Source organism: Rana temporaria, chromosome 2 (genome assembly GCF_905171775.1).
Source record: "Rana temporaria chromosome 2, aRanTem1.1, whole genome shotgun sequence".
Classification (NCBI taxonomy): domain Eukaryota; kingdom Metazoa; phylum Chordata; class Amphibia; order Anura; family Ranidae; genus Rana; species Rana temporaria.
The window spans coordinates 81,887,443-81,911,984 of NC_053490.1; the positions used below are offsets into that span (position 1 = coordinate 81,887,443).

The window sequence follows — 24,542 nt, forward strand, 5'->3', positions numbered from 1 at the left end:
AATATATTTAATGGATGCAAATAATTTTACCTTGTCATCGCCATATAAAATCATGCACTCATCTGTGTCTGTCGCACTACAGAAAAAAAAAATGTAATAATTATAACAGCTTATAAACCAAGGACAGCATATGTAGGCTCAGCCAGGTGGTCTCTGCCTTCTTCTGCTTCTGCTGCTCCAGTTTCTCTGGATGTCACATTAAAACTAATTGGAAGAAAGGAGGTAGCAAGGAGAGGAGACTGATAATGGGACTTCATATTGCTAAGTTTTCCCAATGGGGCTGCCAAGTATTCTTTTGGAAATAGCTCTCGCATTATCCTCTACCAAAATATAATTTTAGGTGGAATGCATAATTCACTTACAAAAAAAATAATGTTAAAAGTACCTTTTTTTTTTATTACAGGAAAATACTTTTCAGGCTCATATAGTACCTGCCTTTCGTTTGCAGAACTCATATCTTCTTTATTATTTATTTTTATATTATACAATAGTGTGGGGGGGGATTTCCATTGTAGCTACCACAAGATGTATCTACTCAGTTGTGATAAGTGTTTGCAGGTTGGGCAGTAACTTATATAAAACACGTTAAAGTGGCATCCCAACTTAGGTTGGTAACCACACCCTGCCAGTCTGAGTTGTTCCCGGAGGGCTAAATAGGTTGGTTGGTTAGTGCAGAGGGACTTCAGTCTGTGGGAAGAAGCAAGCAGTATTTTCCATCTTGGGTCTGTCTATAGCAGTGATTCTCAGGCCTCGTACACACGACCGAGAAACTCGACGGGCGAAACACATCGTTTTCCTCGTCGAGTTCCTTGTCAGGCTGTCAAGGAACTCGACAAGCCAATTTTCTCCATTCCTGTCAAGGAAATAGAGAACTTGCTCTCTTTTTGGCTCGTCGAGTTTCTCGACAGTTTCCTCGACGAAAATATACACACGACCGGTTTCCTCGGCAAAAAAAATATCTCCCAGCAAGTTTCTTGCTGGTTTTTGCCGAGAAACTCGGTCGTGTGTACGAGGCCTCAAACTGTGCCTCGTGAGTTTTGCGGGTGTGCCGTGGGAGTTTTGAAAAATATTTAAAATTACCAGTGTTTTGAAACCTTGAACATATCGAAATATTAAATGGTAATTCAACATTGCAAAAGTTAAAAAAATAACATATATAAAAAGGCAGTGTCTGTCAGTCTGTCATTAATTGATTCCTTTCGTAAAGGGGCACTTGTGAGAGATCTCGGGAAAACTCAATCGTTCTAATTATATTATAATACAGTAATAGAGACCGTTCCATTCCAACTTTAAAGCTTATAAATAAAGTTTGTTTATTGTTTAGCAATGGAGAAATAGGCAGGCGCATCCTTCACACTAATTGTAAAATGAAATATAAATGTAAAAATAAATAAATAAATTCTTCACTGCAAAAATTGTTAAATCTTTTTAAGTCTGCAGTGAAAACTTTTAGATCTTTTTGGTGCGCTGCAAGACAAAAAAGTTTGAGAAACACTGGTCTATAGGGACCATGAAGCCAGGACGTCTTTCTAGTGACCCTCCCTATGGATATTAGCTTAAGGACTTCTCCTACGATTGATTGCATAACTTTCTTCAGAGGAATGCCAGGAAGTTCTATCCACTACTAGGGCACAGGTCTCTCTCTCTCTTCCTTTCTTCTATATTACAAGAACTGCTGTAACTTATATGGTGCCACTATTATCCTACATGGCTGATTGTTTATTGCTATCGTTCTCCAGTGAAGTCAACCATCTTTTTAGGGAGCCTGATGTTGTTATTTTATTTTCGGTACCCACAGGAAAAGATGCAAAAGTCTCAGGCCTCGTACACACGACCGAGTTTCTCGGCAAAAACCAGCAAGAAACTTGCTGGGAGATATTTTTTTGCTGAGGAAACCGGTCGTGTGTACATTTTCGTAGAGGAAACTGTCGAGAAACTCGACGAGCCAAAAAGAGAGCAAGTTCTCTATTTCCTCGACAGAAATGGAGAAACTTGCCTTGTCGAGTTCCTCGACAGCCTGACAAGGAACTCGACGAGGAAAACTATGTGTTTCGCCCGTCGAGTTCCTCGGTCGTGTGTACGATGCTTCATAATTATTCCCTATATAAAAACACTTATTTATCACTTGTACACATTTTCACAATTATTGACCAATTATAAATCTATTGATTTACCACTGTTTAAAAGATTCTCATTTAATTAATTATATGTCTATTTATTTCACAAACTGCTATATACGAATACTTTATTATTAATTGTATTGAATCTATAAGGTTAGTCATGGCTGAAATTGTTGGCACCCCAGAATTTTTTCCAGAAAATCTAATATTTCTCACAGAAAAGTATTGCAGTAACACCTGTTTTGCTAAAAACATGTTTATTAACATTGTGTGTATTGGAATAAAACAAAAAATTATGAGTCATCAGCTGTCAGCAGGGTTCCCCGCTGACAGCTGAATGTAAATAAAAAATTGCCAGCAAAGAAAAATAAGAAAAAAAAAAAACGGCGGTGACAAGGTGCTTTGGAGGTGGGGTGTCCCAAAGTGCCCCCCCCCCCATGTTGAGGGCATGTGGCTTGTTATGGTTCAGGATTAGGGGGGCGCTCACTTGTCCCCTCTCTTTCCTGACCTGCCGGGCTGCATTTTTAGAAAAGCGTCTGGTATAGATATTGGGGGGACCCCACACTTTTATTTTGGCGTCGGGTTTCCCTTAAATTCCATACCAGGCTGTTCTGGTATGCATTGGGAGGACCCCATGCTGTTTTGTTTAAATTATTTTTAATTGCTGCTAATTTTTTTTACATTTAGCTGTCAGCAGGAAACCCGCTGACAGCTGATGAGTCATCCTTTGTTAAGGGTGCAGCAGCCGGCTTCCAGGTCTGCTCCTTAGCTAGTAGCTCAATGTGATAAATTACTGCATGAAAATTACCACATTATCTAAGCTTTACCGCAGTAGTATTTACCGCAAAATTCTTAGTGAATTGAACATTTGAACAATTTCTTCTACATGGGTTATTTTACCGTATTTTTTATTTTTTTTTGCCTTTTTTAACTCTTAATGAACTGACCCCACTGTTTCTCTGAGCAGCAGTTTCCTCCTGACAACTTCAAGAATCCTGGTGAGCCCAATTCTAAGGAAGCACAGCACAGGAAGCAAGGAACGAGTTAGGGTCCTGTTACTCTGAAGCAATACAGTTTGAAATGGACTTTATGTATTCCATCAGAAGAATAAAACCTCTATTGTGTACTGAGCTTACAGCCTTCCTGATTCATGGCTTTACAATTGACATAGAAGTAGAATATTGAGTGGTTGAGTGTTTAGAAAATAATGTTCTCCTGGTAACAAGACCACGCAGAGCAGGGATTACCATTACCGCAATTATCTCAATTAAGTCTGTTTACACAGGTGAAAACGGTACATACATTGACAGGTGGCAGACGAAAAGCCTTTTCAAAACTGACTAATATATGGAAACGATATGTAAATTGGTAACTGTATCAGAAAAAATTCTGGAAATATTAAGAGAGATTATGAGTTGATGCTGTCTAAATTACATATAATTATGCATTCACCTAAATGTGTTCCATTTTACAGGATTATTACAAAACTGAAATTCAAGATAATATACAAAAGACGCATTGCACAACTTAAAGAACAGTATCCTTAGTCAACCAATGTGTGCTGACCAACAATACTTCAATAATGCCTTGCAGGATCCTGTAATTGATTTTCTGTGCACGTAGGAGGTCCCTGGATTTCAAATACATGCTATACATGGCAAAATGCCAGTCCGTTGCAGAAACCTGGCCGTAAAGGCTCCAAGTCAGGCAGCAATAGGAGTCGTGTATATGCTGGGAACTCGGAATACATGCAAGTACACAAATTCAATTAAGGAATTAGCAAAGGTATTTGCAAATGCTAGAAGATGTCTCCACTTTGACAGCATTGTTATATAGTCCATTTATATCTCTTATTGGGGCATTGCTAGACCTTGAAACCCAAGGTACATGCCTCGGATTTAAATCTGAGTGCCCTGAGTCCCATTTACAGTAGTTGCTTCTACGGTCAGTGGTCATCAACACTGCCCACTAACAAGCAAGGTTTTATGTATTTCCTTGGGGACTAGAATACTGAATTCACTGAGCAGCAAATGATATCACCTGTGATGTATTTCAGTTATCTTGCAAACCTGGCCTGTTAGTGGGCCCTGAGGACAGGGTTGATGACCACTGGTTAAGGGGATACTAGATATTTTCCTAGTTGGAAGTTGTACTTCCTCCAACCTCCTCTAGGGGCCACAATAAGGACTAATTCATAACAGTGGGTGCATTAGAAAGCACCCATTGGTGTCAGCAGTGGTGCTGATGTGCACATTACACTGTAACCATTTTATTTATTCACTGCAGTGGAGTTGTGGTGTGTTGGACTGTCTAGCAACAAGCTACAGAGAAAAAGAAACTACAGCACGCTGTATGCTGTACTTTTTTTCCTCATGCACACCAACGCAGTGCGGAGATGTTCATTGACTTAATTGTACAATGAGGCAGATTGCTTTGTCTTTGTGTTGGGGCTACCCAGTGCAGCCCAAATCACCTGCTATGAACAAGCTCTAATGCCGCATACACACAATCAGAATTTCCGACAAGTTTGATGTGAGCTTTTGGACGGAAATTCCGACAGTGTGTAGGCTCCATCTGACTTTTTCTGTGGGAAATTCCGACAGCAAAAATTTGAGAGCTGGTTCTTGTCAGAAATTCCATGACCGTGTGTATGCAACACAAGTTTGAGCCAAGATTCAGTCGGAAAAAAAAACACGGTTTTCTTGTCGGAGCTTCCGATCGTGTGTACACGGCATTATACTTTTGACGATCTCAAACTTGGACCTTCAGCTTCAATAGCACCTCAGTAGAAAAGGGGAAAGAGACCAAAAACACATCAAAGAGGTAGGTTAAAGAAGAACTATAAAATGAGATGTGGACAAGATAATCCAAATTTTTTGCACCGTGAAAATTAAAACGAGATGGATGGAGGGTTCTCTCCCGCTGGGCCATTGTATTCCGAAAGCGGCGCCCACGGCTGTCAGTATGCAATGATCACTGCTTGAGAAAAACATTTCCAGCATGCCCTTGCGACAGAACATAATCAAAATGATAATCAAATGATCGACTTCTGGCAAGTGGGGAAAGCCACATTCTGATGGAAATTCGACTGGTCACTGCTGAAAAACAAGGTTTATTGGAGTAAACCTATCATTCATTTTGCAATAATTTTCTGTTATATCTGCACAGTATTAATACAAATATAACCCTTTGTAATATTTAGGAAAAATTTGCTCCTTTCTGCTCCCAGAAAGAGAACGTCCGTCCCCTACAGCAATAAGCCCCACCCATGCAGATCCTACATCACCACACTGCACCTTCATTGTACACAGAAGCAAGTGGCAGGTGGTGGCAAGAAACAAGGTAAGATGTGAATGTGTTTACATTTTAAAATGTAGTCATTGCGGATAAACTTCTTTTTTTAATACAGCAATATTCATACTCTTTACCAGTAATCTATTTTCAAGGGCATAGTTTCAAGTCCAGTGATTTGGCAGTATGGCTCCAGGTTGGACAGTTCATACAGCTGGATCTCCCGATCTCTGCATACGAAAATAAAATAATTCACAGTTCACACAATTATTTCCATTGTTTGACAACTATAAGCACACATCTGTTTTCGGAAGGCAATTGTTAACAAATTAATAACTGCTTAGAAAAAGAAACAGCCATTGATTGTAACACAAACAGAAACAAAAATATAAAAAAAGGGATGTTGGATATGCAGGATAATAAAAGAAAGCATTTTTAAATCCATATATGGGAAACACATACTTGTAAATTCACTATGCTTTCCCTTAAAAAAAAATATTTAAACAAACATATTGTTTGCACGAGAAAAGTTATTAGTAATTATTCCCTTGGTTAAGAGTGTTTTACACAGGGTAAGTTGCACTGCTTAGTTAATGCTGCCCAGCACGAGTGGTGCTGTTTGGTAGACCAGGGTTAACTCTGCTAGTCAGGTTTTCCCAGGCCTTTCTGAAGAGTACCGCCCTCTAGTGGACAAAGCTTTTAAAAAGGGAAACTCTATATAGGAAAAACTGTGTTTTTGGTTGCTCTCTGCATGGGAAGAGAAGGAGAGTGCTGCTGAGGATGCAACGTTGAAACTTTTACCATCATTTGTGGTAGCCCAGTTGGGGCTCCAAGGGATATGGACTTTGCTGCTAAATGGACTATTGGACTTTCTCACCTGTTAAGGTATGACCACCTCTTGGGGCACAAGGGAGCACTAGGAACACTAAAAGGGCACTTAGAGGACTTTGTACAGGAATGTGTATGGAAGATATTTCTGAGAACTGTTCATTTGTTATATTTAACTACTTCAGTAAAGAAAATGTATTGTTAAGTCAATCGGCCTGGTCTGAAACAGGGAATGAGAGGAGTGGAGGAAGGAGCTGTATCCTTGTATAATAGGTGGGAAGCTATCTAGGGGAAGCTGCAGAACCGTTGCTAATGACAACCGAAGCAGCACTAGGTGCATAAGCATCCAGCCAGAGAGGATGACGATGACATGATCCTGGTGATGGGTGCCCTGGTAGTAAAGGAGGTTATGAGCTTGGCTCTTTCCCTGGTGATTGGTACCCCACATACTGGGTCTGATATCGCAGTACGGAGCACCCTAAGAATCCGGTCTGTATGTCCAAGTGAGATCAAGGACTGAGGGCTCAAGGCTTACCAGAAGCTTGTATGTTAAGTAAGAAAAGTTTCTTGGTGTTCAAAAATATTGCAGGCCAAAGTCACTGGGAGTGGAGTGACTGCATTGTGAGCTGGTGGGGTTGGGTGCAAATGCTGCATCAATGAATTGAGAATCTTTGTAGAGATTTGGAGCATAGGAGGGACACTGTGCTGTGTAAGGCCTTGTACACACTATAGGTTAACCAGAGGACAATGGTCTGAAGGACCGATGTCCTAGGTTAACCTATGAAGCTGACTGATGGTCCGTTGTGCGCACACACCATCAGTTAAAAAAACGATCGTGTCAGAACGCGGTGACGTAAAACACAACGACGTGCTGAAAAAAACGAAGTTCAATGCTTGCAAGCATGCGTCGACTTGATTCTGAGCATGCGTGGGTTTTTAACCGATGGTTTTGCATACTAACGATCGGTTTTGACCTTTCGGTTACCAATCCATATGTTAAATTTTAAAGTTGTCATTTTTTTAACCTAAGGTTAAATAACCTATGGGGCCTACACACGATTGGTTTGGACTGATAAAAACAGTCCTTCAGACCGTTGTCCTCTGGTTAACTTATCGTGTGTACGAGGTCTTAAGCCTCGTACACATGATCAGTCCATTCGATGAGAACGGTCCGAAGGACCGTTGTCATCAGTTAACCGATGAAGCTGACTGATGGTCCGTCGCGCCTACACACCATCAGTTAAAAAAACGATCGTGTCAGAATGCGGTGACGTAAAACACAACAACGTGCTGAAAAAAACAAAGTTCAATGCTTCCAAGCATGCGTCGAGTTGATTCTGAGCATGCGTGGGTTTTTAACCGATGCTTTTGCATACTAACGATCGGTTTTGACCTATCGGTTAGGCGTCCATCGGTTCAATTTTAAAGCAAGTTCTCATTTTTTTGACCGAAGGTTAAATTACCTATGGGGCCCACACACGATCAGTTTGGACTGATGAAAACGGTCCTTCAGACCGTTGTCCTCTGGCGATCCTATTGTGTGTACGTGGCCTTAGAGTCTAAAGAGTTTATTAAACATAGGAAGTAGAGTCGCTTCTAAAAAGGGTGCTACTTTAACGCTGTACCAGTGTGACTGATGGCCTCATCATTAAGTTCAGGCATTAGCGTTCCCTACATCTAGGCTCCCCAATTGGGCATGTTATGCCCCACCCACAAGCTAATTTTATGTAGAATTAAATATCTGCATTAAATTGTGTTTTTAAATCTACCTGGAGTTCAGTTTTAACATACAACATAAACACAGATAAATACATACCCTGTTGCCAGGACTAATTTATTATACTGCACCATGATGGTGAAGTCTGTCACCCACTTTGCCAACTTTTTCACACTTTTCTCCTGGAATATAAGATGGAGCTGTGTGACAATACTGTTTTAAAAGGAAAATGGCACTTTTGTGTTAAAGAGTATCTTCAGTTCTAAAAAAAAAAAAAGTGAAAAGTCAGCAGCTACAAATACTGGACACCTACCTGTGGCGTCTTCACCCGGGCTAGTTCTTCGCCGGTCTTTGGGTCCCCGGCGCTGGCATGTTTACTAAGGGAAGCCAGCTGTGACTCTTTGCAGCTTCACAGCTGGCTTTCCATTGCACATACACAAGCTATGGTGTGCTGTATGATTGGTCCAACAGCCTGTGCCCAGTCCCAGGGGGTTGTGGACAGGGCAGTGGGGGCTCCAATCGGCTAGGTGGTGGGAATGGAAGTGGGAGAGAGTACCTGCTATAACTAGGTATCCATTGCTCACAAAAATAAAACTTCCAAACATGCACCATTTAGGAGATATTCACTCTTTTGACAGCCAGTGACATCACCCGGAACATGCGCTCTAAAGGAACAGCATACTTGAGCCATTCCTTCAGTGTGCTGTGCCGCGGCCATGACTCCGGTAGTGTGCCGCGGCCATGACTCCGCTTTAAGTAGTGGATGTGTATGGATTGTTTTGGAGAATAACGATTTTGTTTAGTGTCACTTTAAGCAAGTTTTATAATAAAGATATTATAGTATATTTTATTTTCTGGGGTATAAAACATTTGTATTCTGATTTTAGACATTCCAACATGTTTCCGCTATATTTACCAAAATAAAGCCAAGTGGCAGAACTTACAAAAATAAACTTGTCGCGTTTCAGCTTGAGCTGTGTAGAGCAGAAGGAGATATGACCGTCTTCTCTGACCATTATCAAGGTCTTGTCTTGCATAGAGAAAACGCGCAGGATTGGATCGCCATGGAATGTTTCTTGTATGGTTGCTGGCAAATTAAAACATATCTTTCTCCTTCTCAGATAAGACTCTTCCAACTCTGAGTAATCCAATTGCAGGTAAGTGCAGAACTGTTCCTAAAATGTAGTTTTGGTGGTTAGCAGAGCTTCCTTGCAGCACCGATATCCTGGGATCAGAACCCGCAGATACCATATATGTATAGAAATAAATAAATAAATGTGAATAAAGTCCAACTAAAGCCCAATGGTAGGAGTTAGTGCATATAAAGGCAAAAATCTCATAGAGATAACTTGATAGAAGAAAAAACAGATAAAACATCTATCCAAGCATCGACTGTTAAATTTATGAATTGGCCGCTCACCTCCAACAATGACCCAAGGGTCAAACAAGGATTATCAGATAGTCAGATAAGGAATCCTGCTGATGGATCTGTAAAGGCATCCAGGTTCCAGGCGAAGACGAAGAACTACGTCCAAAACTTGGCATCAAAACATCTTGGGTAATTCCACATATAGAGGAAACAGTTCGCTCCAAGGAACGGCACTTCTTGTATAAATGGCGCTCAAAGGAAACAAAGAACAGCCATAGTGCAATATTGCCAAATTAAAAGTAAATTTATTTAGTAAAAAAACTGCTTACATCAAGTAAGGATAAAAACCACAGTAAAAAGCAATGGGAGTAGTGACACACAGGCCTCCTCACCGTACTTCTGTTAAAACCTCACCGGAACTGACGTCACAAGGCTCCACCCGATGCATTGTGTCACTGGTCACGTGACTTCCTCAGGGATCAGTGACGTGACCAGTGACGCAACGCATCGGTTGGAGCCCTGTGACGTCAGTTCTGGTGGTGTTTTAACAGAAGTACGGTGAGGAGGCCTGTGTGTCACTACTCCCATTGCTTTTTACTGCAGTTTTTATCCTTACTTGATGTAAGCAGTTTTTTTACTAAATAAATTTACTTTCTGGCTGTTTTTTGATCCCTTTGAACGCCATTTATTCAAGAAGTGCCATTCTGGACGTATTTCTTCGTCTTCGCCTGGAACCTGGATGCCTTTACAGATCCATCAGCAGGATTCCTTATCTGACTATCTGATGAGCCTCACGGTCACTATACATGTACTATATATTTTTTTTTTCTGCATTTATTATCACTATATTCACTGGAGGTTGATGGTTAATTTTTACCTAAAAAATTAGAACAATGGCTGCCTACAAACTGACTGATTAGCAGTGTTCATTTTGTGGACTAAAACCGACTAAAACATTTTAGTCGACTAACTTAATACCATTTTAGTCAACCAAAATATGACTAAAACTAAAACAATTGAGATGACTAAAATACAGCTAAAACTAAAATGGCATTTCAGTCAAAAGACTAAAATGGCACGAAAAATAAAATTGTATTCAAAAGACTAAGACTAAAACTAAATTGAAATTTGACGTGAAAATTAACACTGGTCTGTAGTGCATGTTCATACCTCAATAGCATAAATAATAACATATTAGATTTTTCACTCCAGCAGTACATAATGAGTTTGGAAATCATAGAGAAATGCTTAAATAATGTATTACAATTTAACTACACCCATTCAGTTTTAGATGACTAATATAAGTTTAAGTCGACTAAAATGATTTTAGTCGACTAAAATGTCCTGGAGATTTAGTCGACTAAATACAACTAAAACTAAAACAATTGCAAAGACTAAAATGGGACTAAAACTAAAATGCCATTTTAGTCCTAAGACTAAAACGAAATCGAAATTTGGTGCCAAAATTACCACTACTGATAGCTACGGCCAGTTTGTATATGGCCAGAACTCTGCAGAGATGCCGACCCTGGATGCACACTGTTCAGGGTATATTAAATTCAGATGCTCTAGTCGCATGTAACACCTCAGATTAGCCGTTACATAAGAACAATGGCAGCATTGGACATTGATGTGTACAGAGTACAAATCTAATGCCCCGTACACACGATCGGAATTTCCGTCGGGATAAACTCCGTCTGATTTTTCTGACAGGATTTCATTCAAGCTGTCTTGCATACACACTGTCAAATCAAACTCCGACCGTCCAAAACGCGGTGACGTACAACACTACGATGAGCCGAGAAAAATGAAGTTCAATGCTTCCGAGCATGCGTCGACTTGATTCTGAGCATGCGTGTTTTTTTCTCCGTCTGAGTTCCATACAGACAAACGGAATTTCCGATAGAAGTTTTTTTTATCGGAAAAAAAGAGAACATGTTCTCTTCCTAAGTCCGTCAGAATTTCCGATGGAAAAACTCAGATGGGGCACACACACGGTCGGAATATCCGATAAAAGGGCAGTCCTATGTCTACATACATTTGCAGGGCCGGATTTAGACCTGGGGAACTTGTGGGCATAACCAATTTTTTTTGGTACAATTCTCCTTTAAGGGGGCGTGGCAGGGTGTGTGTCCTATGTCTACATACATTTGCAGGGCCGGATTTGAACCTAGGGCACTTCAGGTTTGTATGTTGCTGGATTTGACAATTTATACACACAAAGAAAGGTTAGATAGTATAGTATCTGAAGTAAATACATGTATACACAGGGCTTTTTTCCCCATTATAGATGCAGGTACTCCCCCTTCCGGGTTAACCCTAGTCTCTGGATTCCTACCCATCCATGAGTAGCCCTGGCTCCGCCCCTACCCACCTCCCAGTACTGCCCCATTTCGAGAATACAGAACAAAGTATAATTTTGTGGTGCTAAGATATTTGTATGGAATTTGCTAATGATAACAAAAAAAGCAGTAAAACCGATCCCCATACCCCCCCCCCCCCCAGCAAAAATAGACCCTGCACCAGCAATAATAACTCTTCCAGTAGCCAGCATCAATAATAACTCCAGCAGGCAGCAGCCATAGACCCCTCCCTCAGCAATAGACCCATCCCACAACAGTAGATCACTTCTAGCATCAATTGATACCCCCAGCAACATAAGACCCCTCCCCAGAAACACTAGACCTCCCAAGTAGCAATAACTGTGCCCATTCATACTGAAGCATAGTGTTTACTACGCTCAGCACAGAGCACTTTTCATTCATTCACTGCCCCATTCAGCTGAGGCTTCAGAGAAAGGCATATGTGTTTGAGCTTTAATGTATATGATGGGGTGCACACCCTAGACCTCCCAAGTAGCAATAACTCCCCCTTCCCCCAGTGACAAAAGCACCCCTTGCCATTGCAGGTTGAACAAAAAGCTGGCATTTCAATTTAACCACTTAAGACTCGGACCAAAATGCAGGTAAAAGACCAGGCCCCTTTTTGCGATTCGGCACTGCGTCGCTTTAACTGACAATTGCGTGGTCGTGCGACGTTGCTCCCAAACAAAATTGGCGTCCTTTTTTTCCCACAAATAGAGCTTTCTTTTGGTGGTATTTGATCACCTCTGCGTTTTTTATTTTTTGCGCTATAAACAAAAATAGAGCGACAATTTTGAAAAAAATGCTATATTTTTTACTTTTTGCTATAATAAATATCCCCAAAAACATATATACAATTAATTTTTTTCCTCAGTTTAGGCCGATACGTATTCTTCTACCTATTTTTGGTAAAAAAATTGCAATAAGCGTTTATCGATTGGTTTGCGCAAAATTTATAGCGTTTACAAAATAGGGGATAGTTTTATTTTATTTTTTCGTGACTGCGACATTATGGCGAACACTTCGGACAATTTTGACACATTTTTGGGACCACTGTCATTTTCACAGCAAAAAATGCATTTAAATTGCATTGTTTATTGTGAAAATGACAGTTGCAGTTTGGGAGTTAACCACAGGGGGCGCTGTAGGAGTTAGAGTTCACCTAGTGTGTGTTTACAACTGTAGGGGGGTGTAGCTGTAGGTCTGACGTCATCGATCGAGTCTCCCTATAAAAGGGATCACTCGATTGATGCCGCCGCCGCCACAGTGAAGCACGGGGAAGCCGTGTTTACACACGGCTCTCCCCGTTCTTCAGCTCCGGGGACCGATCGCGGGATTGTAGCGGCGATCGGGTCCGCGAGTCCTGCCGCCGAGGTCACGGAGCTGCGGACCGGGTCGCGGGAGCGCGCCCGCGACCCATATATCGTATATCGTCGTTAGGCGGTCCTTAAGTGGTAAAAGGATATGTAAATATTCGGTTTAAAAGAAAAACAAAAAAATAAACCATGTCATACTTACCTCCTCTGTGCAGTTGGTTTTGCACAGAGTGGCCCTGATCCTCCTCTTCTGGGGCCCCTTAGACGTGCTCCTGGCTCCTCCCGTTCTCGAGTGCTCATCGGAGAAGCGCTCTCCCTCGTGGCACCTGTGTGTGGGGCGCTCCCGTGTCCTGCTGCGTCTAATGACACAGACAGCAGGACTTGGCTCCGCCCCCGGTTCCCGCATCATTGAATTTGATTGACAGCAGTGGGAGCCAATGGCTACGCTGCCATCAATCTATCCAATCAGGACCCGAGACACTGACTGGAGCTGGTGTGCTCGTCCCTGGCACAGAGGGCAAGATAGGACTCAGGTAAGTAAAAGGGGGCTCTGGGGGGCTGGTGCACTACAAGAGGTTTTTTATCTCCATGCATAAAATGCAATGAGGTGAAAAACCGCGAGGATTTACAACCCCTTTAACTTGATATTATATCTTGCTAAAGAGAAAGCCTTTTCCAGTGGCGGCCTCATGCTGCGTTCTGCAGTTCACACATAATTATGTGTTTTCTGTTTAATTTGGAGCAATGTGAACATTTTGGCTCTAATCACCTGTTTGCTGGGAGATGTGACAGTACGATGGAAAAGGTAGTTACACCTCCCGCTGATTCCTATTGATTTCAGGATAGGGTTGTAAGAAGTCCACATCTACACTAACTGGAAAACAGGATCTTCTGCCGAATAATGATGTGAACTGCTGATTGATGTGCTTAGCTCAGGGGAATAACCTTCCCCCAAAAATATCCAACCCCCGCCAAAAGGTTTCTGCAGAGAAATCTATTGTCTGATCCTACAAGAATCAGGACTGCGCGATATTGATTATTTATTGTTGGTACGAATCTGTATCCTAGCGCTTTTCACAGCACCTCTTCTCACCCTCATTTATGATGATTAGTCTCAATAAAGTGAGGCACTCAGAAAAATATTTGCTTCGCCACTAAATGAAAAAAGCAAATCGACATTAAAGTAGCAGCTACACTGCACTAATAGAAAAACAGACTGAGGTGCTGTCATCAGTCTTCTGCAGGTAGGAGGAAGCATTTCCTCAGTCTCCCCTTCCCTTGTGATCAGACTGCAACACTGTAAGTGAGTGGCTGCAGCAGGAGGTGAGTCTGTGTTACACTGGTATTAACCCCAAAAGCAAACATGTACTGTATCTGTACATTGGTCCGTGCAAGGCGGATTGCGGGCGCACACGCATGCCCATCGCGGGTCCCGCGGACTTGTGTCCATTAGCGACCCGCGATCGCGGTAAGTAGAGGCAGAATGGGTAACTGCCTATGTAAACAAGGTGATTCCCCATTCTGCCAGTTGACATGACAGAGATCTTCTGTTCCCAGTGATCAGAAACAGTAATCTCTGTCATGTTCCATTAAAGCGGGATTCCACCCGCAAATTTTTTTTTTTTTAAAGTCAGCAGCTACTAACAGTGTAGCTGCTGACTTTTAATAAGGACACTTACCTGTCCTACTCGCCCGTGCTGATGGCCCCCCCCCGATGCCGATCTCTTGATCGCTGCAGGTACCGCACCGCCGTTCACACGGCTTCACTGCCCATTTCCTATTGCGCATGCGCGAGTCTCGCGCCGACTTGTGAATGGGCGACTGCTCTCTGGGAACACACACAGTTTCCAGAAATCAGCGCGCCCCATTCACTAGAAGAAGATGAGGAAGAAGATAGACCGCGGCTACGGAAGAGGCAGATTATGGACTTCCGCATAGCAACAGGTATTTCGGGTGAGTATACATTTTTTTTCCTATTTTTTAGGGGGATTTTTGGGCAAAACATTTTTTCCTGGGTGGAACTCCACTTTAAGCTTACTCCCCCTACAGTTAAAACACATCTAGGGAACACACTTAACTCGTTGATTGCCCCCTAGTGTTAACTCCTTCCCTGCCAGTGTTCTTTTGTACATTGATCAGTGCATTTTTATAGCACTGATCAATGTCATAATGTCACTGGGCCCTAAAAAGTGTAATTTGGGGTCAGATTTGTCCTCCACAATGTCGCAGTGATGTAGATCACCGCCATTACCAATAAAAACAATGAAAACATTAATAAAAGTCCTTGTAGTTTGTAGACACGATAACCTTTGTGCAAACCAATCAATATACTCCTATTGTGATTTTTCGTTTACCAAATAATTGAAGAAGAATATATATCGGCCTAAACTGATGAAAAAATCTTTTTTTTTAATTGTTTATAGCGCAAGAGGTGATCAAATACCACCAATAGAGCTCAATTTGTGGGTAAAAATGGACATGCATTTTGTTTGGGTACAGCGTCGCATGACCGCGCAATTGTCAGTTAAAGTGACACAGTGCCGTATCGCAAAAAATGGCCTCGTCATTAACCACTTTTTGAAGTGGTTAATGACGAGGCCATTTTTTGCAATACGGCACTGCCCAAGTAAATTTTCAGCTTTCAGCGTTGTCACTTTTTAAATGATAATTGTGCGGTCATACAACACTGTACCTAAACTAAATTTTTACACTTTTGTTCCCACAAATAGAGCTTTCCTTTGGTGGTATTTGACCGAAAATATTGAGAAAATGTGTTTTTCTTTGTTTCTGTTATAAAATGTTGAAAAAAAATATGTTTTCTCCTTCGCTGATGGGCACTGATAAGCTGCACTGACGGACACTGATAAGGCGGCACCGATGAGGTGGCACCAATGAGATGGCACTGACGATGGGCACTAATAGGCGGCACTGATGGGTGGCACTGATGAGCACTCATAGGTGGCACTGGTGGGCACTGATAGGCGACAATGATGGGCACTGAAAGGCTGCATTGATGGGTACTTATGAGTGGCACTGCTGGGCACTGATGGGTACTGATAGGTGGCACTGCTGGGCACTGATGGCTGGCACTGATAGATGGCACTTATAGGCATCACTGATGGCACTGGCAGACATTGTTAACCTCCCTGGCGGTACTTTTTTTAAATTTGGCGCCGATCTCCGCCCCCGTGCGTCGTAACGTCGCAGGGAATGGAGCTCGGCGGCACTCGGCACTGTGAATCGAGCAAGGAGGACACCGCTCGATCACACAGCGGGGCGGCATCGCAGGATCCCGGGTAGGGGTCAAGTTCTGGGGAAAAAAGTGTGGGAACTCCCACCCAAGATCCACTCCCCCACCAAAAAAAAATAAAAAATGATACGCTCATATGCATAATTACTAATCCGCATGTTTTTATTTTTTTTCGTTTAAGTTCTTTCTAAATCCCACGATAACTCGCGGCAGACCTCCGCAATGTCTCCTGGGAACAATGACAAAAGCTCCCAGGAGACATTGCGGCATCGAGGAAGTGACGGAATACCCGCACACTACCCGATGAATCCATATACAGGAAGCGGCCAGTAACATAAATGATTACTAAGGTTCGCCTGCCCCTGACAGTGACTCGAGCTGGGCATCGCCGCTTAGTGAAGGATTGGCTCGGGCGGCTCGGCTGCTCTCGGCTGCTCTTGTCCTGCAAAGGGAACTGCGTTCCTGCTGTGAAAAAAGTGCAGGGACTCCGTTCCCACGTGTTCCCGCAGGACTTGAGCCCTGATCCAGGGACAAGGTAAGTAACTTGGGCCTGTGGACTCTGCGAGGCGGTCCCGAGTCTGGCTCGGGGTTACCGATTTTGGTCCTGAAATTCCATCCCGAGCCAGACTCTGGAATACCGCCAGGGGGGTTAATTGGTACTGATTGGCAGCTGCCTGGGCACTGATTGGCAGCTGCCTGGGCACTGATTGGCATATGCCTAGTGGTCAAGGGTGGCATACCTGGTGGGTATCCTTTATGGTAATCCCTGGTGGTTCTGGGTGGGCATCCGTGGGGGGGCTGCGCTGATAAACAATCAGCACAGACCCCCCCTGTCAGGAGAGCCGCCGATTGGCTCTCCTCTACTCGCGTCTGTCAGACGCGAGTGAGGAAAAGCCGATAAACGGCTCTTCCTATTTACATCGTGATCAGCCGATATTGGACATGGCTGATCACGTGGTAAAGAGCCTCCGTCAGAGGTGTGTCAGCCTTCACTGCTCCTGCCCATTGAAACGAATGGGCACCGCTGCCGAGGCACCTGCAAAGCACTTTGGCAGCGGCGCTACATGGGCACATTTAGCCCCTTTATCGGCCGCTAGCGGGAGTTAAAAGTGCCCCGCTAGTGGCCGAATAGTGCCGCTAAAATGACAGTAAAGTGCGGCTAAAACTAGCGGTGTTTTACCATCAACACCCGCCCGCTCCAGTGTGCGCAGTCTTAATGGAGTATGTGGAATGGATCAGCCTCAAAATGTATGAGGTAGGGGGTCCTATGAGGTAGGAATAAGGGCAGGGCTTACCCATCTGTGTGCTGCCATGGCGTTAATCAGGAAAGGAAAATTGCGGTAAGTATTTGATAACAGTTTTTCGTTTTACGAACTAGTGCAGACATTTTCTTTTACAATATTTTATATTTACCAGGCTGATAAAATAAAACACTTGGGGCCAGCCCGCCTAATTCAAATGATCCAGGTAGGGGGCGTGGATCATTTAAATTAGGCGCGTTCCCGCGCCGATCGTACTGCGCATGCGCCGTCCCTAAAATTTCCCAAGGTGCATTGCGCTAAATGACGTCGCAAGGACGTCATTGGTTTGGACGTTAACGTAAATGGCATCCAGCGCCATTCACGGACGACTTACGCAAACTACGTACTTTTTTAAATTTCGACGCGGGAACGACGGCCATACTTAACATTGGTTGCCCCTCATATAGCAGGGGCAACTTTACGCGTCGCAAAAGCTACGGAAACGTCGTTAATTCACTGCGTCGACCGCGCGTACGTTCGGGAATCTCGCGTAAATAGCTAATTTGCATAGACGACGGGGAAAACTACATCGGCGACACCTAGCGGCGGGAAAAAAAAATGCATCTAAGATCTGACAGCGTAAGAGCCTTACGCCTGTCAGATCTAATGGATATCTATGCGTAACTGATTCTAAGAATCAGTCGCATAGATACGCCGGGCCAGATTAGGACTTACGACGGCGCAAATGGCCCATGTATTTTACTTAAAACCCTGAACATTAAAAATTAAAGTATAATAAAAAAACAGTAGACAGTTTCCTTTATTACATTTTGTACTGCAGGGAAATGAAACATAGGGAGGTCAATGTTAACACGTTTAGGAAACATGCATAACTTACATTATAAGCGGATAAGCTCTCATTAGTAACCAGAAAACTCTATTTTCCACTCTCTGTAGCAAACTTTTCTTAAGATCAATAAAAATCAGGGAGAGATTTAACTATCTTTTGCATCGTTTTGTCACATCTCCCAGCAAAGAGGCGATTATAGCTGAAGCATTCACACTGCTCCAAATTAAACAGACAGATCATTATGTGTGAACGCCAGAATGCGCTACAAGGCTGTCACTGCAACGCTTTCTTTTTGGCAAAGATATAATCTTGCTGGAAAGAGATACTTGTCTGGCTAATTAAAAGTGTAAAAGTGAAGGGGCTCCACATATTACCACGGCAATTCTAAGAGAGGACACATTTAATGGACTATTTCAATCCTTAAAATGAGGCCATGACTGTAATAGGAATCGTTTTTCTTTTGCTCTGTAAGAATATCTGTATTTAGCTTAAAGCAGAACTTAAAATAAAACAATTTATACAATTTAAGGTGGCCTGAAAAGTTTCTTAAAGCGTAACTCCAACCGCCGCACGCCGATGTACGTCGGCAAAATGGCACGGGCAAGCACATAAATTTGCTCAGCGGGCGCACGTGTGCCCGCCGTGTGCCTCGTGAGTGCGCTCGTGGGTCCCAGGAACTTGATGCTCCCGGGCGTCCCACGATTGCAGTCGACAAAGGCAGAACAGGGGGATGCCTTTGTAAACAAGGCATTCCCCTATTCTGCCTAGTGACACTGGCCCAGATTCACGTAGAATCGCGGCGGCGTAACGTATCGTAGATAAGTTACACCGCCGCAAGTTTTAATCGCAAGTGCCTGATTCACAAAGCACTTGCACGAAAACTTACGCCGGCGGTCTCCGGTGTAATTCAAAGGGGCGTGTGCCATTTAAATTAGGCGCGCTCCCGCGCCGGACCTACTGCGCATGCTCCGTTTTGAAATTCCCGCCGTGCTTTGCGCGAAGTGACATAATTTTTTCGAACGGCGACGTGCGTAGCATACTTTCGTATTCCCGGACGTCTTACGCAAGAACAAAAAATTTTAAAATTTCGACGTGGGAACGACGGCCATACTTTATACAGCACATACGTGGGCTGTGTAAAGTTAGGGCAGCAAAAACGACGACTAACTTTGCGACGGGAAACTGGACTAGCAGCGACGTAGCGAACGCTGGTTTACGACGCAAACTCCCCCCAGCGGCGGCCGAGGTATTGCATCCTAATATCCGACAGTGTAATTCAATTACACCTGTCGGATCTTAGGGCTAACTATGCGTAACTGATTCTATGAATCAGTCGCATAGTTAGGAAGACCCAAAAACAGAGATACGACGTCGTATCTCTTTTGTGAATCTGGGCCACTGTCACTGATGACTGTTCCCCGTGATCGGGAACGATCATCAGTGACAGGTCACTCGTAGCCACGCCCCCTAACAGTAAGAATCACTCCCTAATACTGACTTAACCCCTTCAGCACCACCTAGTGGTTAACCCCTTCACTGCCAGTGTCATTTTCACAGTTATCAGTGCACAAAAATGTGTCAAAAGTGTCCGATGTGTCCGCCATAAAGTCACAGTCATGATAAAAATTGCTGATCGTCGGCATTACTAGTAAAAAGAAAATTATTAATAAAAATGTTATAAAACTATCCCCTATTTTGTAGATGCTATAACTTTTGTGCAAACCAATCAATCAGTTAAAGCGATCCAGTGCCGAATCGCAAAAAGTAGCCTGGTCTTTCACCAGCAAAATGGTCCGGGGCTGAAGTGGTTAAAGAGGAAGTAAACTTCCTCTCCTGACATTTACCTATAGGAAAGCCTATAATAAGGCTTACCTTTAGGTAGTGTAAATATCTCCTAATCATGCACAGTTTAGGAGATATTTACTTTAAATGCAGCCAGTGACATCACTGGCGCATGCGTTCTGAAAGAACGACCACCGGTGCCGTTCCTTCCGAGCTCTGTGCCGTGAACGACAGCTCCTGAGCGCAGGCCAGTCACAGACCCAGAGCCCACGAACCCGGAAGTGAGACGGGTGAAAATGTAAGCGGCTGCAGCACTAACACAGCTTTGTTTTAAGGTAAGTTTCACATAATGTGCTAGTATGCGATACAGGAAGATGCAGGAAGGGGGAGAAAAAAAACGTCCAGCGGTATACAACCACTTTAAAGCAGTTGTAAATATTAATGTTACAGACACTTTCTAATACAGGTATAACCATGCAGGTACCAGTACCGGGGCAAGGCCATCTAGAGCCAAGGGCAAACATACCAAACTGTGATCCCCTAAGATGTATGAGCCTTATGTGTCAGCAAACCTCCTCCCAGTACAAATCCGCCCCCCTGCTGAAATCGCCCCTCTCCGCATAAATCTTTGTTCCCATCCCCCCTTTAAAAAATTCACCCTTTCTAGCATAAATCCTCTACTTCTAAAATCTTCACAAATCTTCTTCCCTCCATCCCCCTCCCTGTACAAATCACTACTCTTAGCACCCCCTCCTAGAACAATACTTAACCCCAAATTCTTCCTTCTAACACATATCTCCTCTCCCCAATCTCCTTATGCCCCCCCACCTCACATGATACCACAGTGCCCAGGGCAAGTGCCCGCTCCTGCCCAGGCAAAACATGCCAAACTGCCCCTGCTAAGATGTATGAGCATTATGTGTCAGCAAAAATCCCCCCCCCCCCAAAATAAAATTGAGTACTAATCAGCATGTTTACCCCCATAGTATAAATTACCCTCCTCCCAGTATAAATCCGCCCCCTGCTGAAATCCCCACTCTCAGCACAAATTTTTGCCCCCCCATCCGCCAAATCCCCCCAGTTCAAATGACCCCTCCGCAAAAAAAATCACCCTTCCTAGCACATATCCTCTACCCCTAATATCCCCCCTCCTAGCAAAAATCTCCCCCCAATCCCCCCTCTCTATGCAAATCCCCTTAAATCACCACTCTTGGCACCCCCTCCCCTCCTAGAAGAATACTTGCCCCCTGCTGCAGCCCAAATACCCCCTTCCAACACAAATCCCCTCTCCCCAATATCCTTGTGGCTCCCCCCACCTCACATGATACCACAGTGCCTAGGGAAGCCGCCCTTTCTGCCCAACCCTTTCCCCAGCCCTGGCTGACATCATAACTGCTTTTGCTTCCTTTCATAAATTATTTTTCTTTTTAAAGGTAAAAGTGCTGTCATGTGGCCATGTATCTCTTCTTCGTGATAGTGGGGGCGGGGTTACAGGACACTGTGCAGGCACACAAAGTGCCTGTATTTCATAGTCTGTTCAGAATCAGGCAAGATGCAGGCTAGAGCAGGGGGTGTGTTCAAGTGGCAGATTGTGATTGGGAGGGGGAATGTGCCAGAGGTAGACTGTGATTGGTCAGGGGATGTGGTGGCTGAAAATGCTACCCAATACAGGCATGTCGTGTGTTTGCACAGTGACCTGTGCCTCTGAATGGCCAACCACAGGATCAACATCCGGGGGTCAGTTTAGAACAAAGAAGGTGTTGGTAGGATCAACCAGGTACTTCAGATGGAAAAAGTAGATGGAAATGATTTATGAAAATGAACATGAAAAGAATGACTATGATTTATAAAGTACACATACGGTATGTGTGAACATAAAAAAAGGGTAACATTTTAACCCGTTTTTAACCTTTTTTTGTGGTAACTAGCTTGAGATTGTTTGGGGAAGCTTTGTATTACATTGTATATTACCCTTTCCCTTTTTGCTGGTTTTAAATAGTTAGTTCACCTTTACATCACTGTTCCAAAAAAATAACCCATGCACTCCAGCATCTCTAGTATATTAAAAATCAGTCCTCAGGTTTAAAATAAATGCCTTTACATGTTTCTTGTATTGAAGCAGCAAAGAGATCATTTACTGCATGCATTTTTTTTTTTGTAATGTAAAGTTTTGCCTTAAAGTGATTGTAAATGTTATTAAAAAAATAAAAAGCTTTCCCGATCCTCCTCTTTTCGGGTCCCCCACAGGTGCTCCTGGCTCCTCCATTTCTCAGTGTGCCACCATGGGAAGTTTCCTATGGTGGCACACCTGCAGGCTTGATCCCAAGCTGAGCTGTCTGCATCCATTGAGACAGACAGTGTGGCTTGGCCCAGCCTCGGCGCCTCCCCTTACCTCATCACAGGATTCGATTGAACCCAATGGCTCCTGCTGCTATCCATCTGCCCTGTGAGGAGGGAGAGAGTCGCTGTTCTTTAGCACACAGAAAAGTTATACTCCATAGTATTTCTCTTCACTTCTTCCCCAAGGGAGGGATGGGGCTGCTGGGCCAGGACAGACAGTAGATAGACATTACCAGAGTAAAGGACTATGATGTGACAGGAGGGGAGGGGGAGCTGTGACCAAGGGCGGATCCAGAGTCTAGTCTCGGGAGGGGCACTGCCAGAAAATAAGTAGTTGCTTACAGAAATCAATTAGGTGTCCGGTGTGTCCGCTGCAATGTTGCAGTACCGCTAAAAAATCAATGATCGCCGCCATTACTAGTAAAAAATATTTAAATGCCATAAATCTATTCCATAGTTTGTAGACGATTGTCAGGGACTGCAGACATGGTACAAGAGATGGTCAGAGACTGCAGACGTGGTACAAGAGATGGTCAGAGACTGTAGACGTGGTACAAGAGATGGTCCGAGAATGCAGACATGATACAGGAGATGGTCAGAGACTGCAGACGTGGTACAAGGGATGGTCAGAGACTGCAGACATGGTACAAGAGATGGTCAGAGACTGTAGACATGGTACAAGAGATGGTCAGAGACTGCAGACATGGTACAAGAGATGGTCAGAGACTGCAGACATGGTACAAGGGATCGTCAGAGACTGCAGACATGGTACAAGGGATGGTCAGAGACTGCAGACGTGGTACAAGGGATAGTCATGGTACAAGGGATGGTCAGAGACTTGAGACATGGTACAAGGGATGGTCAGAGACTGGAGACATGGTACAAGAGATGGTCAGAGACTGAAGACATGGTACAAGAGATCAATGCAGCCTCATCAGTGCCCATCATTGCAGCCTCACTGTACATATGAACGCAGCCCCACTTTTGTATATAAATTCAGTCCCACTTTTGTATATGAATGCAGCCCCACTTTTGTATATAAATGCAGTCCCACTTTTGTATATAAATTCAGTCCCACTTTTGTATATAAATGCAGCCCCACTTTTGTATATAAATTCAGTCCCACTTTTGTATATAAATTCAGTCCCACTTTTGTATATTAATGCAGTCCCACAATTGCCCTGTTGCCCCCCCCCCCCTGGATCCGCCGTTGGCTGTGACTGAGCTAGGGAATCGACTCTTCCTGCAGGCGCCAAATTCCCTAGCAAGGCACATTGCAGGTAAATAAAATTATTTTTATGGAAAGGAAAAATGCTGCAAGTAAACATTATAAAGTACTTAATTTTTGTGTGCTTTTACCAACATTTTTAAAAGTTTGTAATAGGGTCTCTATAATTCTTTGACTTCAGCAATAAACCTCATAGAAACCAAAGCTCCCTCCAGTGGTTAATCTGCAAATGACACTTTCCGACTAATTGTGAAAATTGAACGTTTGCCTAATTACTCAAGTGATAGTTGCAGTTAAAGAAATTGTAAGTGCATTATAATCAACTAAAGAAAATCTAAAAATGTAAATGAACTCAAAGAAATGCAACCACCTTCCTGTGCTGCAGGTGCAGAGAAAATGATAGATAATTCCCTATGGTTAACTCAAGATGCATTTGCTCAGTAGTATAGTAGTAAGTATCATTTTCTGTGTCATGTCATACAAAAGATGATTAATATAGTAGGGGGGTAATAAAGTGGAATAAATGCCTGACACTGTCCTTAAAAATGTTTCCTCCCCTGTCCTCATACCTATCCTGCCTAACCTGTATATATGCCGGTATAAAAGAAAAAAAATCTGTATTACATATAGTTAGTCAGGTTGAAAAAAGACACAAGTCCATCCAGTTCAACCATAAAAAAAATAACCTATTTTTAATTCCACATGATCCTGAAGCTCTGGCTCCCCCGTGACAGTAAGCGGCTGCTGCAGGGGAGAAGAGACTACGGCTGGCTTGATGGATGATGTCTTGACTCCCAGAATACCCAGCCGTTGTTGAGTGCTCCATTAACCAGAACTGCAGGATCAT

General features: G+C 43.3%; 1 protein-coding gene across 1 annotated transcript in view; it reads right to left on the bottom strand.

Annotated features, from left to right (window-relative positions):
* LOC120929180 (WD repeat-containing protein on Y chromosome-like) overlaps nucleotides 1–24,542 on the bottom strand; it is a 181,936-nt gene that overhangs the window by 122,248 nt on the left and 35,146 nt on the right. Inside the window, exons 6-9 of the mRNA XM_040340457.1 lie at nucleotides 8,901–9,131; nucleotides 8,056–8,138; nucleotides 5,549–5,641; nucleotides 31–76 (exon numbers count right to left, since the gene is read on the bottom strand). Of these exons, the coding sequence (XP_040196391.1) occupies nucleotides 31–76; nucleotides 5,549–5,641; nucleotides 8,056–8,138; nucleotides 8,901–9,131 (453 nt within the window). The remainder of the gene's footprint in view (nucleotides 1–30; nucleotides 77–5,548; nucleotides 5,642–8,055; nucleotides 8,139–8,900; nucleotides 9,132–24,542) is intronic.